We start from the raw sequence: 19,985 nt of genomic DNA, 5'->3' as shown, positions 1-19,985 counted from the left end.
GAACCAGTAGAACCAGTCAGCAGCTCACCTGTAAATATCTGGGTTACTCAAAACCAAGCCCAAACCACTGGGTAAAATACTATTAAACATATAAAACTCCACTGGGTAAAATACTATTAAACATATAAAATTTAATACAATTTGTACAAAATTGTATTAAATTTTGTACAAATTTTGTACAAAATTGTATTAAATTTTGTATAGAAAAATTTGAGACCGGTCTGGCACACTGAATACATTCACATTAGTGCTCCATTAGTACTTTATTTCTTGGCATTTCATTCAATTTAAAGTTGGAAGTTTATTCTTATTCTGATAAATCTTTTATGCGTTAATAATTTTGTATTTTCCTGTATCTAAAAGAGTTCATTGTTAAACACAGATGTTGTCTTAAATGCTTCTTATGCAACTCTGCTCTGAAAATGCATAAAGAGAGCAGGGATGTCACAGAGAAGACAGGAACATAAAGTTTGATTTTGAGTAAGTACAAAATTGCATTATGTACTTTCTTTTGACAGATGTTATTGGTCAATATGAGGAATTGGTCAATATGAGGAATTCAGTGTTGACTGATCATAAAAAATCTAAATAGATGGGAAAGTTTATATTAATATTTTCAAGGCAAATGTCAGAATTTATGATTTTCTAAAAAAGAGAAATAAACAGAATCATGCAACAAAGTCCACAGCTTTGCAAATGCAGATGTCAAAATGCTATTGCAGCCATGTGTGAAAGTGTGCATAACACAGATGTTATCTTTACTGATGCCTTGTGGGTCGAACATAACATCCTCAGATCTCTAAACCTAAGCCAACATTTTTTCACTGAATAAAAGCTGATAAGACTTTTCCCCCCTGCCTTTAGAGGTGGTTCTTTCAAGAAGTATTTTTCTGAATCATTACTCACGTATTGTGAGGCAGCAGCGCCATCCACCGGTTGGAGTCGCACATGCACCGGAAGAGACCCTTGATGTAACCAGACCATTAAAGATGGCGGCGCTGGCGGGTAGGTAATGTTTTGATTAAACTCTTTCACATTTATTTTTAACATTAATGACGCCTCTGAATTAATGTTGCCTTTGGTATTTAAAATTAAGTTCAGAAATGGTCAGAATCTGAGTTTGTGACAATGCAGGAGGTTGTATTTGTAACTTTTAGAGACGTGGTACACTGACCTTGCTCCGTCTGCTTTAGCCAAGCGGCTAACAAGGGTTAGCTTGGACGCAGAGTTACATGATGAGTTCCAGCTGAAAACCCAACATTACAGCTATAATTGTACACCATGTGACTGATTTTTGACGCAGTATTTTTAAATTGTACAGTCGGTTTGTGTAAATGAGGCGTAAATAAAGATTTTTCACTCGTTTAGCTTACATTGTTGGAACCAAACTTATCGGGAAAACGCTTCTAGTTTAGATGTTTTATCTGCAATTGTAATAAAAACTGCAAGGAATAGCAATTAAAAGCTTGAATAAAGCCAGACAGACATGGTGAACATTTCGGCATCCATATAAAACCATCAAATAACTCAGTTACATAGTTTGGCATCTTTATTTTATGCAAAAATATTGGCTGTGATTGGCTTTCATATCCTTATCCTGAAATGCAGTGCGAGAGTTTTACATGTTCACGTTTAATTTGTTTCACCCCACATATCATTTAACATCAGTCTTCAAAACTACTGAAAAAACAAACGGAATGTTTGTGTTAAGTAATAAAAAAAAAAAGATTTATTATGCCAAATTTGGACGCATTTATTACTTTCTTACGATTATAATTATTTTCTTATCCTGAGCGTTGAAACGCTTCATTACTGAACATTAAGAATGATCTATGCTGTTGTTCAATGAGATGTGAAAAGTAGTCTGACTTTATTTGTAATTTTGAATACCTTTGAATAAGCTGTATAGAGTTGATCGATTCCTCAGACCGAAGGGAGTAGACAAATTAAAATATTAAGTTTGTATTTTTATTTATTTTTCCATCTTGTACATAAACTAACTGAATAAAAATCTTTATCCATCTTGATATGTAAAAATTAGATTAATTATGCCAGGAAATACCTCAATTTAACTGCCTCGTTTGGATAGTACAAAAAAAAAGCAATTTTAATTTCACCTCACTGTAAAACGTATTGCTCATTCATGGCCAATTTTGAGAATATTTTATTATGAGTTACATAATTATGATTATTATTATTACTACTACTTGACAGTAAACTGTGACTTAAAGTGTTATTTAAGAGACAATAAGGATATATTCACATATGATTAATGTAAGAGGTGTAACAAGCATCCTTGGTTTACTTTTGTCAGCTCCAGATTACACTTTTTATTATATAGTATATTGCATAACAACATTTGGATATGAATTTTTGAAGTTTTTATGCATTTGTTTGTTTACAAATGCCTTTATTTTGCAGGACCTCGCCTCGCTCTGTTTGGCTCTTTTTCAACCAGGTAAAAACCCTCTAATCTTGTTACTGGTTGGCTGACTCTGTGCCTCCTGCTGTTTTGTGCCTTGCAACAATAAGAGCTTGTTTTAGGAAACGACTTTGTATTTTTGGGAGTGGGGTCAGATGGTCTTCAGTCATAGAAAATGATTCATGATGAAAAGCAAATACAGAAACATTTGCTGTTTTCTGCTGACAGCTGCAGTGTTCAGCTTGTCTGCCTTCCAGAGGAATCGCCTAGTTAAGCTCGAATGCATCATGAAGTTTAGAGACTCAGAAGAAATAAGTCCTTCCATCTGTCTTTCTCACTCTTTCTATTTCTCATTTATATGCTCAAGTAATTTCTTTCTCTTTTTCCATCAGGCCAATTTCAGTTTTTGCTATTCAGCAGAAATGTCTCCACAGCAGCGCTAAAGGTGATAATACCACCAGCACCAGGTGAGCTTAAGCAGGGGACTGACGTAACACACACCGGGTCACCATGGGGCACATGTTAAATGGCTCCTCTGCCTCTGTGTTTGCAGTGTTGTGCCAGTCAGAGAGAAAAGCACAGCTCTGGCTGCAGCCAAGCCATCAGCAGTGGCCAGCAGCAAGGCGGACTATGTGGTGGCGAAGCTCGACGATCTGATCAACTGGGCCCGCAGAGTCAGTATCTGAGAAGAGGCTGATTTGGATTAGATTTACAGTGTTCATTGTTGCATTCCTGACATCCACTATATTGGCAAAACACATAGACACACTACATGTTTATATTTACTTCCCAAAGTGATAGATTTTGTAGTCTATTTCCATGACAAATGTTTACAGATCTTTGTTTATATTTTGCTAATTAAATAAAAAAAAGCAAAATTTCACAATTGCTGTGTTTCCATTAAATATTAAATGAAATTAAAATCACACTTGAAGAAGCTTGTTCAAGCATAAGTGTTTAAAAATCATGGCATTTAAACAGATAGTTTTATTTATTTCAAACTGGTTTTAAAAACAATCAGTAGGACTGAAAGAACATGTGCAAACATAGCCAAGAACAAAATAATTAGCATACTTTTCTGTTTGAAAACGAGTAGGAGGAAGTAAAGACTTATTTAATCCAACCCCTTTTCTCAACTTAATTAAATATATTACTTACCAACTCAATAATTATCTAAAAATTGTAATTAAAACCATGTTATAATATTCATGTTGCTGTTCAATAAACTGTGCTGATGAGCTAATAAATAAATTACATAACATGCAACATAGTGGGGGAATTTGTCATTTGGAAACTGAATAAAGTTTAATTTTAAACAGTAGTACCACAATAACCATCAAAACCCATTAACAGTTTATCGTATCTACACACTCATTGCAACCACAACTTGCAAACATGGCAACCTTACAAAATCCTCTCTTACAATAAAAAATAAACCTGGAATACCTACAGTGATATCAGGTATCACTTACTTTTTGCATTTTGTCTTATCAAGATGTTGATTGAATAAATATCGGTTTATTCTCTGCTTCGTTTCTCCCATCAGAGCTCTCTGTGGCCCATGACCTTTGGCTTGGCATGCTGCGCTGTAGAGATGATGCACATGGCGGCCCCTCGTTACGACATGGACCGCTTCGGAGTCGTGTTCAGAGCGAGTCCTCGACAGGCTGATGTCATGATTGTGGCGGGAACTCTGACCAATAAGATGGCTCCGGCTCTGCGGAAGGTGAGAGGATGGAAAGTCTCATAAATACATGTTGACTTTTCGGTTGTTTTTGCTCCTGATAGTCCAGGAGACATGGTTCGATTCGGGACCAAAATTGCAACATTTGTTACATTTTCACATTGCACTGCATTAAATGATCCAAACGCTTCAAAGAACCTAGTCCCCTCCTCACCCCTTGAGGGCGCTGCAACAAGAACCACTGAAACAAAACAAAAACCTCTGAATAAGACACCGAGGGCAACTTCCTTCTTTACAAAATACAATAAAAAGGGAGTTGAGTCAGATTTTAAGAGTTGTCGGATTTCCCTTTTGTCTTTGGTAAAAGACCACGAGTCATTTCTCCTGCTGGCATTAGACTCCTGCGTATGTTTTGGTTGTATTTACCCAGAATGCCTTGGATTATAGCCCACTTCCTTCTTTTGGGCCAGACTCTGGTCCGCTTGGTGTTCATATATCCAGACCTCCCTTCAATTGAACCGAGACAGAGATTTTAGGCAGACCAGAGTTCACATTTTTAGTCCCCAAACAGAGCAGACTTTGTATTCAAACTAAATGGATCACAAATTCATTTAAAGGAGACCTGTTAATGCAAAATTTATTTTTTGCATGTCTTTTTTTACATCCATTTCTTTCTCAACTGTTTCTAAAGTCATTTGACATTTTACAAGACTTTCCAACTTGTTGGTTGTTCTGCTTCACAGAACAACAGGTGCATAGCAGATACATCTGATGTACAGATGTATAACAGGTGCACAGTTACACAACTGTGCACCTGTTTGCAGCTATTTTTATGTGCAAGTGAGCTGGGGGCGTGGCCAGCAGCAGCCGATTGGATTTAAAGTGACAAGGCCCTAAAACAGATCGTTAAGAAAAGAGCCCATTTACTGACCAGACTAAAATCTAATTGTCTGAGTTTGTGTGAAAAAATGTTATGAATATGTTTGTATATCCCATAAACATATCTCAAGGAGGCAGAATAAAACATTGACAGATTGACGCATGAAATGCAGATCAATAATAATCCTCATCTGAGATTATGTGTTCCTTCTTTTAGAGGTCTAATAGAAAAGCGTTGTTTTGTTTTCAGCCTGTAGACACAGACAGTAGCATCAGTCAGATGGAATCACGGCGATGGGAACAGTATAGCTGTGTTAAAGCGGGCTGGATTAGGAGCAGCCTGTTGATGGATTGGCAGAGCGGCGTGGAGCTTCTCTCCAGCTGAATATACAGATTAATTCTGACTATAGCTAAAAGACTCCTTCCATCCAACAGGTGTACGACCAGATGCCTGAGCCCAGATACGTAATTTCCATGGGAAGGTGAGTTATTCGTCCATGTTGTTGAATCAGAAGAGTCGCAGTCAAGATATTTTTGATCCACTCTAAGGGTGGACAACACAGGCTTTGAATTTTATCACAACGTTTTGTGGTACTATTTTGACAATGACAAAAATTATGATTAAATCATTTTATTTATTACTTTTTTTTAGGTAGATTTATGGCCAAAGTGCCGCAAACATAAATCCTTCTCTTGAAAAACATTCCCATTTGAAGCAGGCTTCTTCAGGCCACCACTTACTTAAAGAAGTGTGAATAATATCACTAATTTAATTAATTTAATTAACTGACAGTGGTGAAAATAATAAACAATAACATTCCCTGTAATGCTGCCAGTTTGCTTTGGTTTTCAACATCAGTAATTGGAATTAAAAAATTTTTAAAGTGTAATTTAGTAAAAAAAAATAAAACAGATTTCATATGGTCTTACATACTTTAACTGACAACTCTGAACTGTATTTAGGCCCACATTGTGGAAATTGTTTGTACAGTCTTATTTATTAATTTAAGGACATCGTGGTTCAAAGTCACAGCTTAAAAAGCTATTAGGACCCAAAATGCTCAATTTATTACCTATTAAAGTAAAGTAATAGGCAATAAATTATTTTCTTTAGAAAATGTTAAAATTATGCATTCAGAAACCTACAATACTGTTTGCAAACTAAATGTGAATTATATTTATTATAGTTACAATTGTTTATCACATGGTGGCAGTATTTGCCTTCATATCGGCATTAAAGCTGAAGTTAAACTTAAAGCCCATCTGTGTCATGCACTCTGTGGTTTTTGCATATCTGTTGTCTCTAGACAGACTAAGAATATTTAACATTTTTCTGATTTCATTCCTGTAGTTGTGCTAACGGAGGAGGTTACTACCACTACTCCTACGCTGTGGTGCGAGGCTGTGACCGCATCGTGCCGGTGGACATTTATGTACCAGGTAGACTCAAGATTTATATGTCTAGTGATATAAAAAAGGAATTTTTGCACAGTTTAAATCTAATTATAATTTCTGTGAAACAGAATTTAGGGTTTATAGTGACTGTGAGTCACAATACATAAAAAACATTCATGTATTCCTCTCTTCAGTGAGTCTTACTTTTTGGGCTGAAATAAAGTTTTATTTAAATTGTAATTATTGATATGCTTAATTTAATTCTTAAAAACTAAATCATTTAATCTTCTCGTTAAACTAGGTCTGCAGCTAACAGTTATTTTAGTAATCTATTCTATCCATTATTCTGATCAATAATCAAGAAATTTGGGGGAAAAAATTAACAAACTTCATTTTTTTTTTCATTTAACATCTTAAATCTTTTTATATAATATTAAGAATACAAATACATTTATATTTTTACTGGCTAAAATCCAATAATATAGCATTCCTTTAGTGTACGTTTGATCATTTTCAGCATCTCCAGTTAAAAACATACTAAATAAATACTTGCATTCAAAAAGCTGCATTTAAGTATTTTTTCAAAGTCCACCCAGCAAGTTTTTGGTTATAAGTTGATGTTTTTTGGTGTTTGGAAAATGAGCCATTTCTCACGAATGTACCTGGAAACCCAGGCCATTACTTAGCAACCCCAGCAGAGCTCCACCTGTCACCTTGCAACCCTAGTAGAACTCCAGAACTGTTTGATCAGCTGGTTTTACCGTTGAATTCGCTGTACAATGGCTGCTGGAAAAGACAAATGTTTTGTTGTTGACTTCCTATTCAGAAACTACTAGCTGCATTCTTTTGTTTTGTGCAGAAGGCTCTACTTCTGCTTTTCAGAGAAGTATGTTAGTATTAACAGTCCAGATGTTTGCAGCCATTTTTATGTGCGAGTGTAAAATGTTGAGTTGGGGACAGGACCACTAGATAAAAATCTCAATATCTAAGAATGATTTTGTGCAAAAATGTAATGTATAAGTTTTGTATTGCTCAAAACTTGTTCCAGTAAGCACAATAAGTAAGCTTTAATGGCTTTTTTTCGTTCCCAGGTTGTCCTCCCACAGCAGAAGCTCTCCTGTACGGCACTTTACAGCTGCAAAAGAAAATCAAACGAGAGAAGAAGATAAGTATCTGGTACAGGAAGTGAGCGTGTAGTATATCTGTGTAAATCTGTGTGTAAATGTTGTATTTCTGGTTTCATTTGGAGCATTGCTCCTCTTCCGCATAGAGCAGCAGAAACTTCAGTAAATGAAATATTGTAATTTATGCAAAGCTGCTTCTCATGAGACTCACCAGCTTCTGCTCTGTTTTGGTTTCTGGGTCTTTAAATCACTGTTACTGTTTTAAAACACAGTTTAAAGACAAATCAGTTTAAGCAGCATTTATGACTCTACACATGGTTGTAAACAAAACAAGTGATGCACCACAATATAATAAATGTTATTTCCAATAAATTTTGGTTCATAAAAATCAAGGATTGTTGCTTTTGTCATTTTTGCAACTGCTAATTTATTTTTGACACAAACTAATGAACAACTGAGTTAGTAATTTTTTAGTCACAATTAAATAAATGAGAAACAATTTAAAAAATTGCTTGCAAATATTGTAATGCATAAATTAAATACATAAGTAGATAATTATATATATGAAAATTATTCAGTTGTGTTAAACTGCATAAATTTGATGGTTTCTGTTAGAACTTTGACCCATTATTCCTGACCTAAAACAGGAATTTTAAGTCAGACTGTGAAATATAAATGTATTTTTTGTACTTTGACTCATCTGGTTTTAACTTTGTTTTAATTCATCACTGACACAATTGTTGAATTATCCACATCCACATCATTTTAATGCCATAAAAGTTTTAAATTCATTAGGAAATAGTAAGTTAGCTTTAAATATGTTAATTACATGTCTTAAATTTGGTCTTGGAAGGTCTGTTTAATCTAACATATTGAATGCATTTGTCTCTCATGGGACTCCTAGGTCTGGCAAAAGTTTGAGTCACATGCAGATATCTTCATTGCATTCTTACTTACTGCTAATATACCATGCCAGTTAGCTGGCATTTCTCAAATGCCAGCTAACTAGCATGGGTAAGTGCAAATTTACCCAGTTAAATTCCATTCATAATGGTCTTTAAAGTCTTACATGATTCAGTCTGTAAAACATGCAGAAACCCTGATTATTTTTTTAGAGTCTTGCACCTTTTAACTTCCATAAAAGAAAGGTTAACGATGAAAATCATTTTCTAGAATCTAGCATCTTCAGCCGTATCTGCTTCACTGCATGCTTAATCATTGTAAAGGTAGAAGATTTATTTATGCAACACGCATTTGAACCCACAAATATTCACTACATTTGTTGGGAGAGTTTATGAGTCATGCATTCACTTTGTTATTGCTTCTGACTGCTCTTGTTCTGTAGCTGCGAACATATCAGGATTTGGTTACTGAATGCAGTTTTAATGCGTCATCGCTGAATCAGCCGCGAGTTTACATTGAAGCGCTTTCAGGCAGACGAACATTTGTTATATCTTACAGGCTTGGTTGCTCATAGGCAGATATTTTCTTTATTTTTGAAAAGATCTGCGGTGATGCTCGATAAAAGGCGGTGAGTTGACCATGTGTTTGATAAAACCTGGTAAAAACCAGCTCCACTTCCTACGCCATTTTCTTCGCTCTCTGCTGAAGTTTTAAATTTTACCCAGTCGTTAACGTTCGCCCGTGACATATGTAATGCGTCAGTAAAAAGCTTTTCGCTGCTAAAGAAGCCTGCACTGTAAGCAACCGTTCCTCCACTGCTGAGATATTAGTGCCGATCCTAGCAAGGCGGCTGTTAATATTAATTCAACGTTTTACACGAACTGAACGGCTAGTTCGCTCACCGTCTGACTAAGAACTGCAGGCGGACTACAATTCTAAAACAGCGCAGAAAATGTACGTCATCGCTCACAACTTCGCTGATTGGCCCGATCAAAAAAAAAAAAAAATACCGGAGGGAATCTAAACGAAGGAGAGAAAGCCCAAATAGTGAACAGAAAGCTAATGACCAGGCTAACACTACAGTCTTTCAATAATACTTCATTTTTACTATGAAAATAGAAGATTAAGACTTGGAATTTAGTCAGCGCTTGTTCTTTTTGGTCAAACGCAGACATGTTCCCTACAGTTCCTCCCATGTCCTTTTATATATCACTTGTAAGTGAACACTAGAGTTGGTCCTGTTTGGGATCTGTGGGCCGCCAGCAGATGTGGTTTCCCACCAGAGAGCAGTCTGTTGTTGCATCATCCATCCGTCTAATGATTAATGGCCCCTCGCCAGGTGGTTACTGGTTCCTACGTGTTCACTCTTTAATCTCACCTTACACTTATCTCAAACCATAAATTCAGACATCAGTCCTATACTCAGTTGTTACAGACAGCTTTAAGTAACTTTATTTGAATGCAAAACTTTTCATGCATGTCCATTTCTTTTTCATGCTGCAGCCAAACTCCAATATGTTTTCTTAGGATTTTATATGGCAGGCGAAGAGCATTTTTTTTAAATCCCATTTCTCCATTAATCGTCAGAATAATCTATAGAATAATCGACTACTAACACAATCCTTAGCTGCAGCTCTAAACCTATTTAAAAACAAGACTCGTTTTCAGCTAAAGTTGGTAAGAGCTATTGTGGAAGGTCAGAAGAATCACTTCATGGTGAATCTATAACATTTTCTGCAGTCTTGATGGGCATTTTTCATGGTTATTTTTACTTTAACCCTTTACATCACCTCTCATATTTAAGTAGGTTTTTGTGCATCATATTTCCTAATTTATCTTGCTTTTATCTTCAGAAATATTCACAGACAGAGGTGTGCAGATTTATAGATAGCACCTCATTTACATATTTAAGATTTTTAATTCAGAAACTTCCCATTCAAACTGTTTGCTTTTAAAATCACCTTTGAAATCTCCACCCTGGGAGGGTTTTTACTCAGCCAGCATTGTTGTTTTAAGGTTTATAAATAACAAACACAACACAACATAAATAACACAGGTACTGCAGACGGGGGGAACATCTTGCACTATAACTGCAACAAAGCATGTTTTTGTCCCAGTCTGTTAGTAATCATTTCACAGCTTAGACTTGGAGTGGAGGCGTGCTGGATGATGTAAGACCTGGAAACAGGTGAGTTTAATGTTGGAGGTATATCTAATAGACAAAAAATTCAAACTAGTTCAAGAATTTTATGACGGGAAGAAAATTCAGTAGCATCAGCTACGATAAATATAGGGTTGAAATGATTAATCGGTTAGTGAAGTGAAGGTCAATGCGAATTAGCAATCAATTAATCATTAAGTAGAATCATTAATTAAACCAAAACTATCTAAATATACATTTAAGAAAATACATATTTGTAATATTTTCTATATAGTACTCAAGTGACAAAAATAACTTCACCAATCATTTACTAAAACAAAAATAGATCAACCCTACACTGTATTGATATTAAATAGAAATGGCTGAGCTTGATGTACTTTTTCAAATCCATCCTTTGCTATAAATGATCAAACATACAGTGAAAGAAGAATATTTTTGAATTTAAGGCATTAAAATGCATATTTTCTAATTTAAAGTTGGAATTATTTGTGTCTTTTACTTTATTTCTAATAGTTTAAAAAGGCGTTCGTATAAAATCTGCAAAATGTGGCATTTTTAAAAAATCCAGCTGATAGATTAATAATTAAAATAATCGATAATTGCAGCCCTGCTCTATAAGTTCAACACATCCACCCTTTATTCCCCTTTATGACTTTTTGATTTTATAAAAGTGGTTTATAAAAGTGGTTTCTTTTTTTTTATCTGATTGATTGATTAGTCCTCAAAAATAACCAAAAGAATAAGCGATTACTGAAGTAATCATTAGATGTAGCCCTAAACAAATACAAAAAAAGATTAAATGCAGTCATGATGGAGTTTGTTTTATTAAAACAATGTTCAGTGAAATATGTGATTGGCAGGAGACAAAAGGCACATCTGAATATAAAAAGGCTGCAGCAGCAGCAGCGTCTTTGTCCTTCATTCTTTCACAATAGTGGGAGTGATCATCTTCTTGAAGGAGTAGTATTTGCATTCAGTGGGTGGTTCAATGTCCATGGTGGTGGTGCTAATCTTCTCCTTCTTGAAGCCGGCCTCGAGCAGATGGGGCACCTGGGTTTCCTGAAAATCATTAACAGAGACAGAGAGAGGCGGTCGGTCGGCGTGCGGTCCAATCCGGTTTATCAGCAGCAACCTTGACATGAAAGCAGCAGGTAACTCAGGTGAACTCAGTGATGTTTTCACCATCTGCGTGTGTCTCTTGTGATAATAGTCATTGTAATGGAAGCATCAGCATGTCCAAAGGAATGCAGATGCAAATTAGTTTCTGCTATAATCTGGTGCAGAAACTCAAATGGTGACATTTATGTTTGAGCTGTGATTTGTCCCTTTTTAAAACAAAGATTATCATCATCACTAATAATAATTATAATCTGCATGTTTTAAAAGCAGAGATCTCCAACTACAGGTTTCCAAAGCTACAACCCTACAACTTTTTTAGATGCGTCTCTGCTCCAACGCAGCTGAGTCAAATTACTGCACCACCTCTTCAGCGTCAAGTTTAAGACTGAAACAATTAATCGGATTGATCATGATGAATCGAGTTTAGAAATAATCGTCAACTAATCAAGAACTCAATTAATCGTTAACTGGAGCATACAGACAAAAAGAAGCCATTTGCTGAAAGAACAACAGGGCAGTAATTAAACCAAAACTTTACAAATACATGCATTTTATACTAAGATAGAAAAACCCTTCTTTTTATGTAGATATGTAGTGAATTTATGTGACCAAATTGTCTTATAAAAACTGTTTTTATGTTTCGGTTGCGTAGCTGGAGGTAATTCAATTGTTGTAGAGAAGCGGACGACAATCAGAGGCCAAACATGGAGGATTTGATTTTGATCATCAAGGTGACAAACCTGGAACATTTTCTCAATGTTGTCGTATTTTCCCTTGAGCAGTTCACCCCAGGAGGTCAGGTTGCAGTAGGTGAGGACGCCTCCAGGTTTGAGCATCCTGTGAGCGTGACCCTGCAGGTAAAGAAACCACATGCTTACTTTTCCCATCAAAAAAAAAAGAATAAGATGGTCTGGGGTCTCAATTGCCTCAGACTATAGAAACAATTCATCCTCCAGCTCAATAATAACATGATAAACACAGTCAAGACAACACAGAAGCTGTTTGTAAATGTATTTGACGAAACTGAAATACACAACTGAAAAGACCTTAAGGAGACACATCATACAAAAGTCACATTTTGCATGTTTTTATACGTTCACTTGGGTCTCGACTGCTTCTATAAACACTCCAGATTTGTTTTTTGGCAATAAGTTAATATTTTTTGGTATCTGAAAAACAAGCCATTTCAAAAATATTTCAATTGTTGAGTCACAATCGATGGGGGCTGCACCGTTACCTATCAACTCCAGTCCATCACCTATGGGAACTCGAAAAGACACGTGTTTAGTTGTTGATTTCCTATCCAGGAACCAGTTGCTGCATTCTTGATGGTTGTGCAGGAGCCTCTAATAATGCTTTTCAAAGGAGCTCAATATAGGCCAAATTGAGCAGACTGAAATCTCATAAACCAAGAATGATTTTGTGCAAAAAATGAACTAAAATGTAAAACAAACATCTGCTGATGTATTTAAAAATAAAATAATTATGGGACTTCTTGTTATTTTTTGTCATTAGTTTAAAATAGAACCAACAAAGTGGCTGAAGAGCTTCAGCTGCAGATTCAGCTTCTTTCAGTCACTTACCTTAATGAAGTCAAACTGGTGAGTGTGCCACGTTTCCTCTGAGAGAGGATATGTGTCATAGAGAATACCTGAAAGAGAAGGCAGAGGTGGCAGCATGCATCATGCAGTCGAATTTATTTATTTATTTCATTTGTATCATTTCTTCTCTAAAGGCATGCTTTCGTTTTTGTTCATGATGTCACAGGTCCTAGCGTTCCTATTCCCAGTAATTTATATATTTATGGCTAGTTGTGTCAGAAAATGTCTCACCATCAAAGTGATTGTCTGGTAGGGTTGGAACAACGTTTTCCCAGAGACCCTTCAGAGGGACGACCTGCAGGAGGAAAAAAAGAGGCTCATTAGAACCTTGTTTTACCATCACTGAACTGAGAATGCAGGTTTAATGACCTTGTGAGGCTGAGACTTGGCCCAGTTCTCCAGACGGGCAAATACTCCATCGTTGCACTCGATGATCCAGTGCTCCTCGATGGGGAAGGACTCCACCTTCGTGGCAGCGATGGCCATGCCGAAACCGATCTCCAGAACCCGACCGCCTATCAGACAAACAGAACAGCATTTACAAAACCCATCAAATGTTCAAACTAAAATTGCCAGTATTATACTTTATGTGTGATTTATTACTCTGTAGGGCATTGAGAGGAAGTGATTGCACAGGAATACTTATAAAACGTAATGCTTAACTCTTATTTAATGATTGAAAAATCTTTAAATTGCTTTCAGATTAGGGCTGAAGCGATTCCTCGAGGGATTTGAGTAACTCGATGCCTCTTTAATATTACGCTGAATGTAATTTCAGATTTTCTTCAGGTTAACTTGAAAAGTGAGCTATTATTGTTGTGAGTTAATTTTCTAAACTACAGAAAAGTTCTTGTTTGGGAAGCTCAACTGTGAAAAATTAGACTATACGACTACTATACGAATATACGACAGTAATACTGCTGTTATGTTAGATTTACTAATGTTTTACTTTATTTTTCTATCGATTACTAAAATACTTGTTTACAACAGCCCTATTTCAAATCATCAGAAATATTTAGCTTTGCTTATATTTTTGCAACATCCAGGAAATTTATTCTGAAAAGGTACAGAATTTCTTCCAAATTAAAAAAAATTACAATGTAGATATTTTACATGCGTTTGCATATCAATCTAAAAAATAAACTGAATATCATTCAGACTGTGCAACACTGTTAAACGTGAATTTTAAACTTGTTTGCATTCTTTGAAACATCTGGATCATTCTGGCTTTCAAAGATGAAAGTATGTGAGCAGAAATGCTCTCTGCCCCCTGCAGATTTCTTATCCTTGTCCCAGTAGTGCAGTAACAGCTGCTGCAGCACTCACCAACACAGAGCACCATGTTTCTCACACTAACATGTGTCTCACCGTTACAGTCAAAGCAACTGTAAACTTCTTTTGGTTAATAAGTTTAAATTTATATATTCACACATATAAATTATTAACTTCTTATATGTATTCTAACACAAAAAAATTTGTTTTTGCATGTACTTTCATTCTTCAAATAAACTTTTTGCAGTTTTATAGTCCTCAACGTTGCACAATAAAGTTCTAACAAAAATTTAACACATTTATATTTTTCAGCTGAGCTGACAACACTTTTCTGTCCGAGATCTGAATGACTTTTAAGTGTACACAAGAAAAAAAAGTGTGACTTTAAACTACATTCCTTTAGAACATTTCTGTGTTGCTGTCTCTTTAAATGGCAAGTTCATGAAGTGTGAGTCCAATATCGGACAAGTCGCGCGTCAGAACGCGACGCCCGATAATACGCACTCCTTTACCTTTCGAAGCTGCAACGGTCGCCAGCGAGTGCATGTACGGGGTTTCCCAGCGTTCCATGACAGGCTTTCCCATGATCTCGAGGTGTGTGTCGGCCTCATTGTACCCGGCGTTAGCGTCGTGCCAGGAGGGCTTGCAGTCCTCTCCCTTGGTGAATATGGGCTGAGGAGCGGAGGTCATTTTGCTTTGCTGTCGTTGCGGTTGGCGGGCTCTGCTGGAAGGTCTCTCTGACACAGAAGAGGGTGAAAGTGGAGGAGGCGGCGGTTTATATTGAGCTCACAACTGCTGACACCGCAATTGTGTGACTGGGGGTCAAAAAGCGCAAATACATGTTCCAAGATTTAACAGAGCCCAAGATCCTCTGAAGATAAGATGGCTCACTCAATGGGAAATAACAGATTATTATTATTGTTGTGATATGAACCAGTTTGGCTCTTGTGAGCCTTATTTTTCAACTTTTAAAGTACTTGGATGCTACTGGGTTTTTTTTCTGTTTTCAATAACGACACAAAATAATGAATTTTGATGTTTTAGTAGCATTTAATTAATCAATCAAAGGAGTCAGATTTCTATTAAAAAAAGGATCTTTAGATAATTGTAGATCCTAAACACACAGGTGTCACAGGTTCTTCTCCATATTGAATATTTCTAGCATAGATCATCAAGTAATTTTTTCTTAAAAGTACATTAATGTTGCTAAAATTCCATTTTAAGAAGACAAAAACAAACCTGCTGTTAAAAATGACAAATGGAGTCCATTTGCATCACTGGAGGGCCACATTTGTGCCATTCTTGAAATGACGTTGGGGCCTGGGCCACAAATATAGACAGAAAAACAGTGTCTTCAGTCAAAGGCTTCTTCAAATTAGTTGTAATATTTCCTTCCTGCAGCCATCACCATCTACAATAACTCTTTAATTAAGAGTTACAACAACAATTATTTTTTTCTTTGAAATCTATATAGTATTTTTTCACCATTTGCACACCACGGGCCAATCCCTGCTTGGATTGATCTCCTCCAGGATCTGTGATATCCTGATGGCCGAGGTTGGGAGTTACTGGTCTGTCACAGAAAACACCAATACAGGTTTGTGGTTTTCAAATCAGAAAATGTACAATGATTTGAAGCTGAAATAAATCAAGAGTCTTTTCTCTTGTTGTAACCCCCTTTTGGCAGCTTTTACTGAAACAGCAGCTTCTGGAAAACATGTTAAAAGTTTCTGCTTTCAGCTTCTTCCTTTAAGAGTATCAATCTCACTTATGGTAATCTTTGGAATTTGAACTTTTGGTCTCACAAAGTACATATATCAATACCTTTCAATCAGCTGCTGGCCTGGTAGACATGTCTGCAGGGATGTGCAGGGGGAGGGGGGAAGAAGGGGCTTGAGCCCCTGCCCCTTTTACCTTTGATGCCCCTAGTGCCCTTTTTGATATATTTTTTCACAAATATTATTATTTTTAAAATGTGCATCAGAAGGCCTGCTGGTGCCCCTCAGCAATAATATTTAGCTAAATATAATAATTTAGCAATACAAACTCTGGCTGCCCTCAGTCTAATAATGACTCAGTTTCTCTTCCCCCATGGTGTTCAGACTCTGGGTCCATGGTGAGGAGGATCTGCGCCTCTAACTATCACATTATGGGCAAAAATATTTTTTCATACACTGGTTTGTGAGAATGAAAAATGGTTAAAATAACAAAAAAGATACAGTACTTTCAGATGAAAATAATAATGCAAAGAAAACAAGTTAGTATTCATTTAGAAACAACAATACTAATGTTTAGGAAGAGTTCAGAAATTAATATTTGGTGGAATAACCAGGAGGTTTTCCATCGGGTTCAGTCCAGTTGGCTCTAATTATTTTCACAGAGCTGTATATATAATAAAAAGTATGTATATTACTCTTCTACCTTTATAAATATCCACTACTCTCCTTTGTTCTATCACATAAATTTCCACTAAAACACATTGAAGCTTGTGGTTGTAACATGACAAAAGAAAGCTGAAGAGGTGTGAATATTATATCTAACCAGAAGAGTAGTGGTTTATTGTTTCCCGTGTCAGAATGCATTAGTTAATGCATGCAAGTGAGATTCAGTGCAGCAAAGTGTCATTGAAGGCAGTGGATATCAAGAGGCTCGCAAGAGGGTTGGTGGATGATGAGACCCTGCAGAGCAACAAGGACCTTCTCTCAGCTTCATCTAATGGAGTAGAAAAGGAATTAGAGGGAAAGATGATCAGCGGATCTGTTCCCGAGCGCTTGTCTGTCTGCTGTGATTCACCACATAATGTTGTGATTCACATCATCTGCAGTAAAAAAGATAAGTGGCTCTAAATATAGTTCTGAGAAGAGTGGGCTTGATTTTCAGGTTTTCATCCATCCGTCGTTTACACACACTTATCCTGGTGGGGTCGTGTGGAGGGCTGCAGCCTACCAGCAAGAGGTACGGAGACTGTGGCTGAAACGATTAATCAGATTAATTATGATTTATCAGTTATTGAAATAATCATCAATTAATTTAGTAATTGATTGGTTCTTACCTGGAGTAAATAAACTCCAAAAAAGGCCAATTCCGAAAAGAACAACACAGTCAAAGCAGTAATTAAGTCAAAACTGTAGCATATATATATATATAGATATACATTTTCCAGACGTCTTCAATTTTTGAATGTTTATTTTCTTATTTAAGGAGAAGAAATTATTTGTTTCTTTGCATTTTAATATAGTTTTTTTCAAGTTCTCTTTTTGTTTTTTTCTGTTTATCATATCTTCTCTGACAAAAATCAATTAAAAATAAATAGTTTATTTCAGTACTGTATAAAAAAAGGCTTAAATGAAAAATCTGCAGGACGTGCAATTTTTTTATTGAAATAATCATCAATTAATTTAGTTATTGATTAATTGTTAAACATACTTCCAGAAGTCAATTCACTAACTGTGGTGTAAACATATTTAATGAGGAATTAGCATTTACTGGTTTCAAATACCAAATAATGTCAGATATTCTTGACTACATGAAGCTTCAAATAGCTTTTTTATGATTAAGAACATCTAATTTACAATGTGCTTTTCAGCTGTATCAAACTGGAAACATCTGTTTTTTCATAGTTTCTAATTATCCATAATTGTCATTGATGTTCCCTTGTGACTCAACAGATATCATGTTTTCAAATCTTCAATGACTTCAAATCATCCAACAGATATCAACCATGTTTCAGACTGCGCTCACGTAAAAAGAAACTACTGCCTACTTGGATTTGAAGCTGCTATACCTTTGCATTAATTTAGGACGTTTTACAAAATTTCCCCTCCTTGTTGAAGCGTAACTGTTTTGAAGTTGAAACATTAAACCTTAATGAAAGGTTTTCAACCAGTGGTCAGCTCGCTGCGGCGAGGCCTGCAGGTCTGGTGGCAACAGGAAGAACTGTATGTATGTTTTTCTAACCCGACAAAGCTGCAGCTGATTGAATCTGACTTTAATAGCAGAATGTCATCATAGAAATGTGACAATATTAGTGAGGAAACATTTAATTTGTGTCAGATGTTACGATCAGAAGAGGTTGTTACAACATGATTCATTCTGCCAGCTGCCTCAAATGTCAATACTTAGAAACAGGGCCGGTCCAAGACTTTTTGGGACCCTGAGCAGATTTTCATTTGGGCCCCTCAACATCATTTCTAAGCTACTCTGTGTGAGTAACGCAACTACTATCATTATTTGTAATGATAGTAGTTGTTATTTGTAATTACTTTACATCATACAAATGTTATTATGGGTATTGATTTTAGCATTACAGAATTGCTAACTAAAATAAAGAAATATTTGGATTCTGAAATGCAGTGTTGTATTTAAGTTTGACATATTATTTTAACTGATAAACATTAAATTTAATGTAGACAAGTTAACAAAGCGGATATCTTATATTTTCCTAAAGGTGGCAGGCAGCAGCTAACAGCAGTAAGAAACTTTTTGGGTAAAAAGTATAAAAATAATAAAATATTTTTTGTGTTTTTGTTTTTTGTGTTTTTATTTTACATACAGCTCTTTAAAAAATTAATACTGAACTCCACTGGAAACCTCCTGGCCAAGTATTCATTCCTGAACTCTTTCTGAGTTAAACCATAAATGTTGTTGTTTCTAAATGAGTATTAACTTGTTTTCTTTGCATTATTTGAGGTCTGAAAGCGCTGCATCTTTTTCCTTACATTGACCATTTCTCATTGTCTGAAAATAAATACAACTATTTATCAGATACATGTTGTCAGTAGTTCATAGAATAAAAGAACAATGTGTATTTTACTCAAACATATTTCTATAAAAAGTAAAAATTAAGCGGTCTCTTAACTTTTTCCAGATCTGTATGTATGTCTGCCTAAGCAGACAAAAAGTATCCTATTAATCAAATTAATACTCAAAATGTTTTGATCATTTCCGAGTAAAATCCATTTAACACCTTTGAATATTTACTAATTATACACCTTAAAACCTTTACTGATGATTTTTATGTCCACCTCTACCTGCAGCTCCTATTTCTCTCTTTGTTAGTGAAACAGAAGTGAGTCAATTTCCTCTGAGAAACATGATCAAGCTGTTTCCGTCACATACATAAGGTGATTTGAAAGAAATTGGCTCCGGTCCCAGCGGAGAGGCTCCTATAAATCATGACATGCTGATGTTTGTCCTCAATTTGTCCTTTATGAATGATATGGAGGAGATAAAGAGAAACAAGAGCATCTTCCAGGGACACGCTTTGCTGACTGAGAATGTGGTTCTCATTCTGACTTTTATAATTCCCACCGGCGGACCGGGAAAGCTTTGGGAATAACAGCAGCACAGAGACACTCCTGTACTTCTATTTCTGTTGTTAATTGGATACAAGATACATAATTGGTTGAAAGGACACAGTTACAAA

General features: G+C 35.8%; 2 protein-coding genes across 2 annotated transcripts; one reads left to right on the top strand and one right to left on the bottom strand.

Moving 5' to 3' along the window:
- Positions 1-941: 941 nt before the first annotated feature.
- ndufs7 (NADH:ubiquinone oxidoreductase core subunit S7) lies at positions 942-7,896 on the top strand. The gene is made up of 8 exons (XM_055058561.1): positions 942-1,005; positions 2,422-2,458; positions 2,815-2,889; positions 2,976-3,096; positions 3,969-4,148; positions 5,421-5,467; positions 6,337-6,425; positions 7,472-7,896. Exons 1-8 carry the CDS (start codon positions 990-992, stop codon positions 7,567-7,569), a joined length of 663 nt encoding a protein of 220 aa, XP_054914536.1. The 5' UTR covers positions 942-989; the 3' UTR covers positions 7,570-7,896.
- A 3,477-nt stretch (positions 7,897-11,373) lies between these two features.
- Positions 11,374-15,357, bottom strand: gamt (guanidinoacetate N-methyltransferase). The gene is made up of 6 exons (XM_055058549.1): positions 15,073-15,357; positions 13,658-13,803; positions 13,520-13,583; positions 13,271-13,338; positions 12,428-12,538; positions 11,374-11,627 (listed from the first exon to the last, which is right to left on the bottom strand). Exons 1-6 carry the CDS (start codon positions 15,248-15,250, stop codon positions 11,487-11,489), a joined length of 708 nt encoding a protein of 235 aa, XP_054914524.1. The 5' UTR covers positions 15,251-15,357; the 3' UTR covers positions 11,374-11,486.
- Positions 15,358-19,985: the final 4,628 nt, after the last annotated feature.

Source organism: Poeciliopsis prolifica, unplaced genomic scaffold, assembly GCF_027474105.1.
Source record: "Poeciliopsis prolifica strain line A6 unplaced genomic scaffold, Auburn_PproV2 SCAFFOLD002, whole genome shotgun sequence".
NCBI lineage: Eukaryota > Metazoa > Chordata > Actinopteri > Cyprinodontiformes > Poeciliidae > Poeciliopsis > Poeciliopsis prolifica.
The sequence above is the reverse complement of the archived record's forward strand: the minus strand, read 5'-3'. Positions and strand labels throughout refer to the sequence as shown.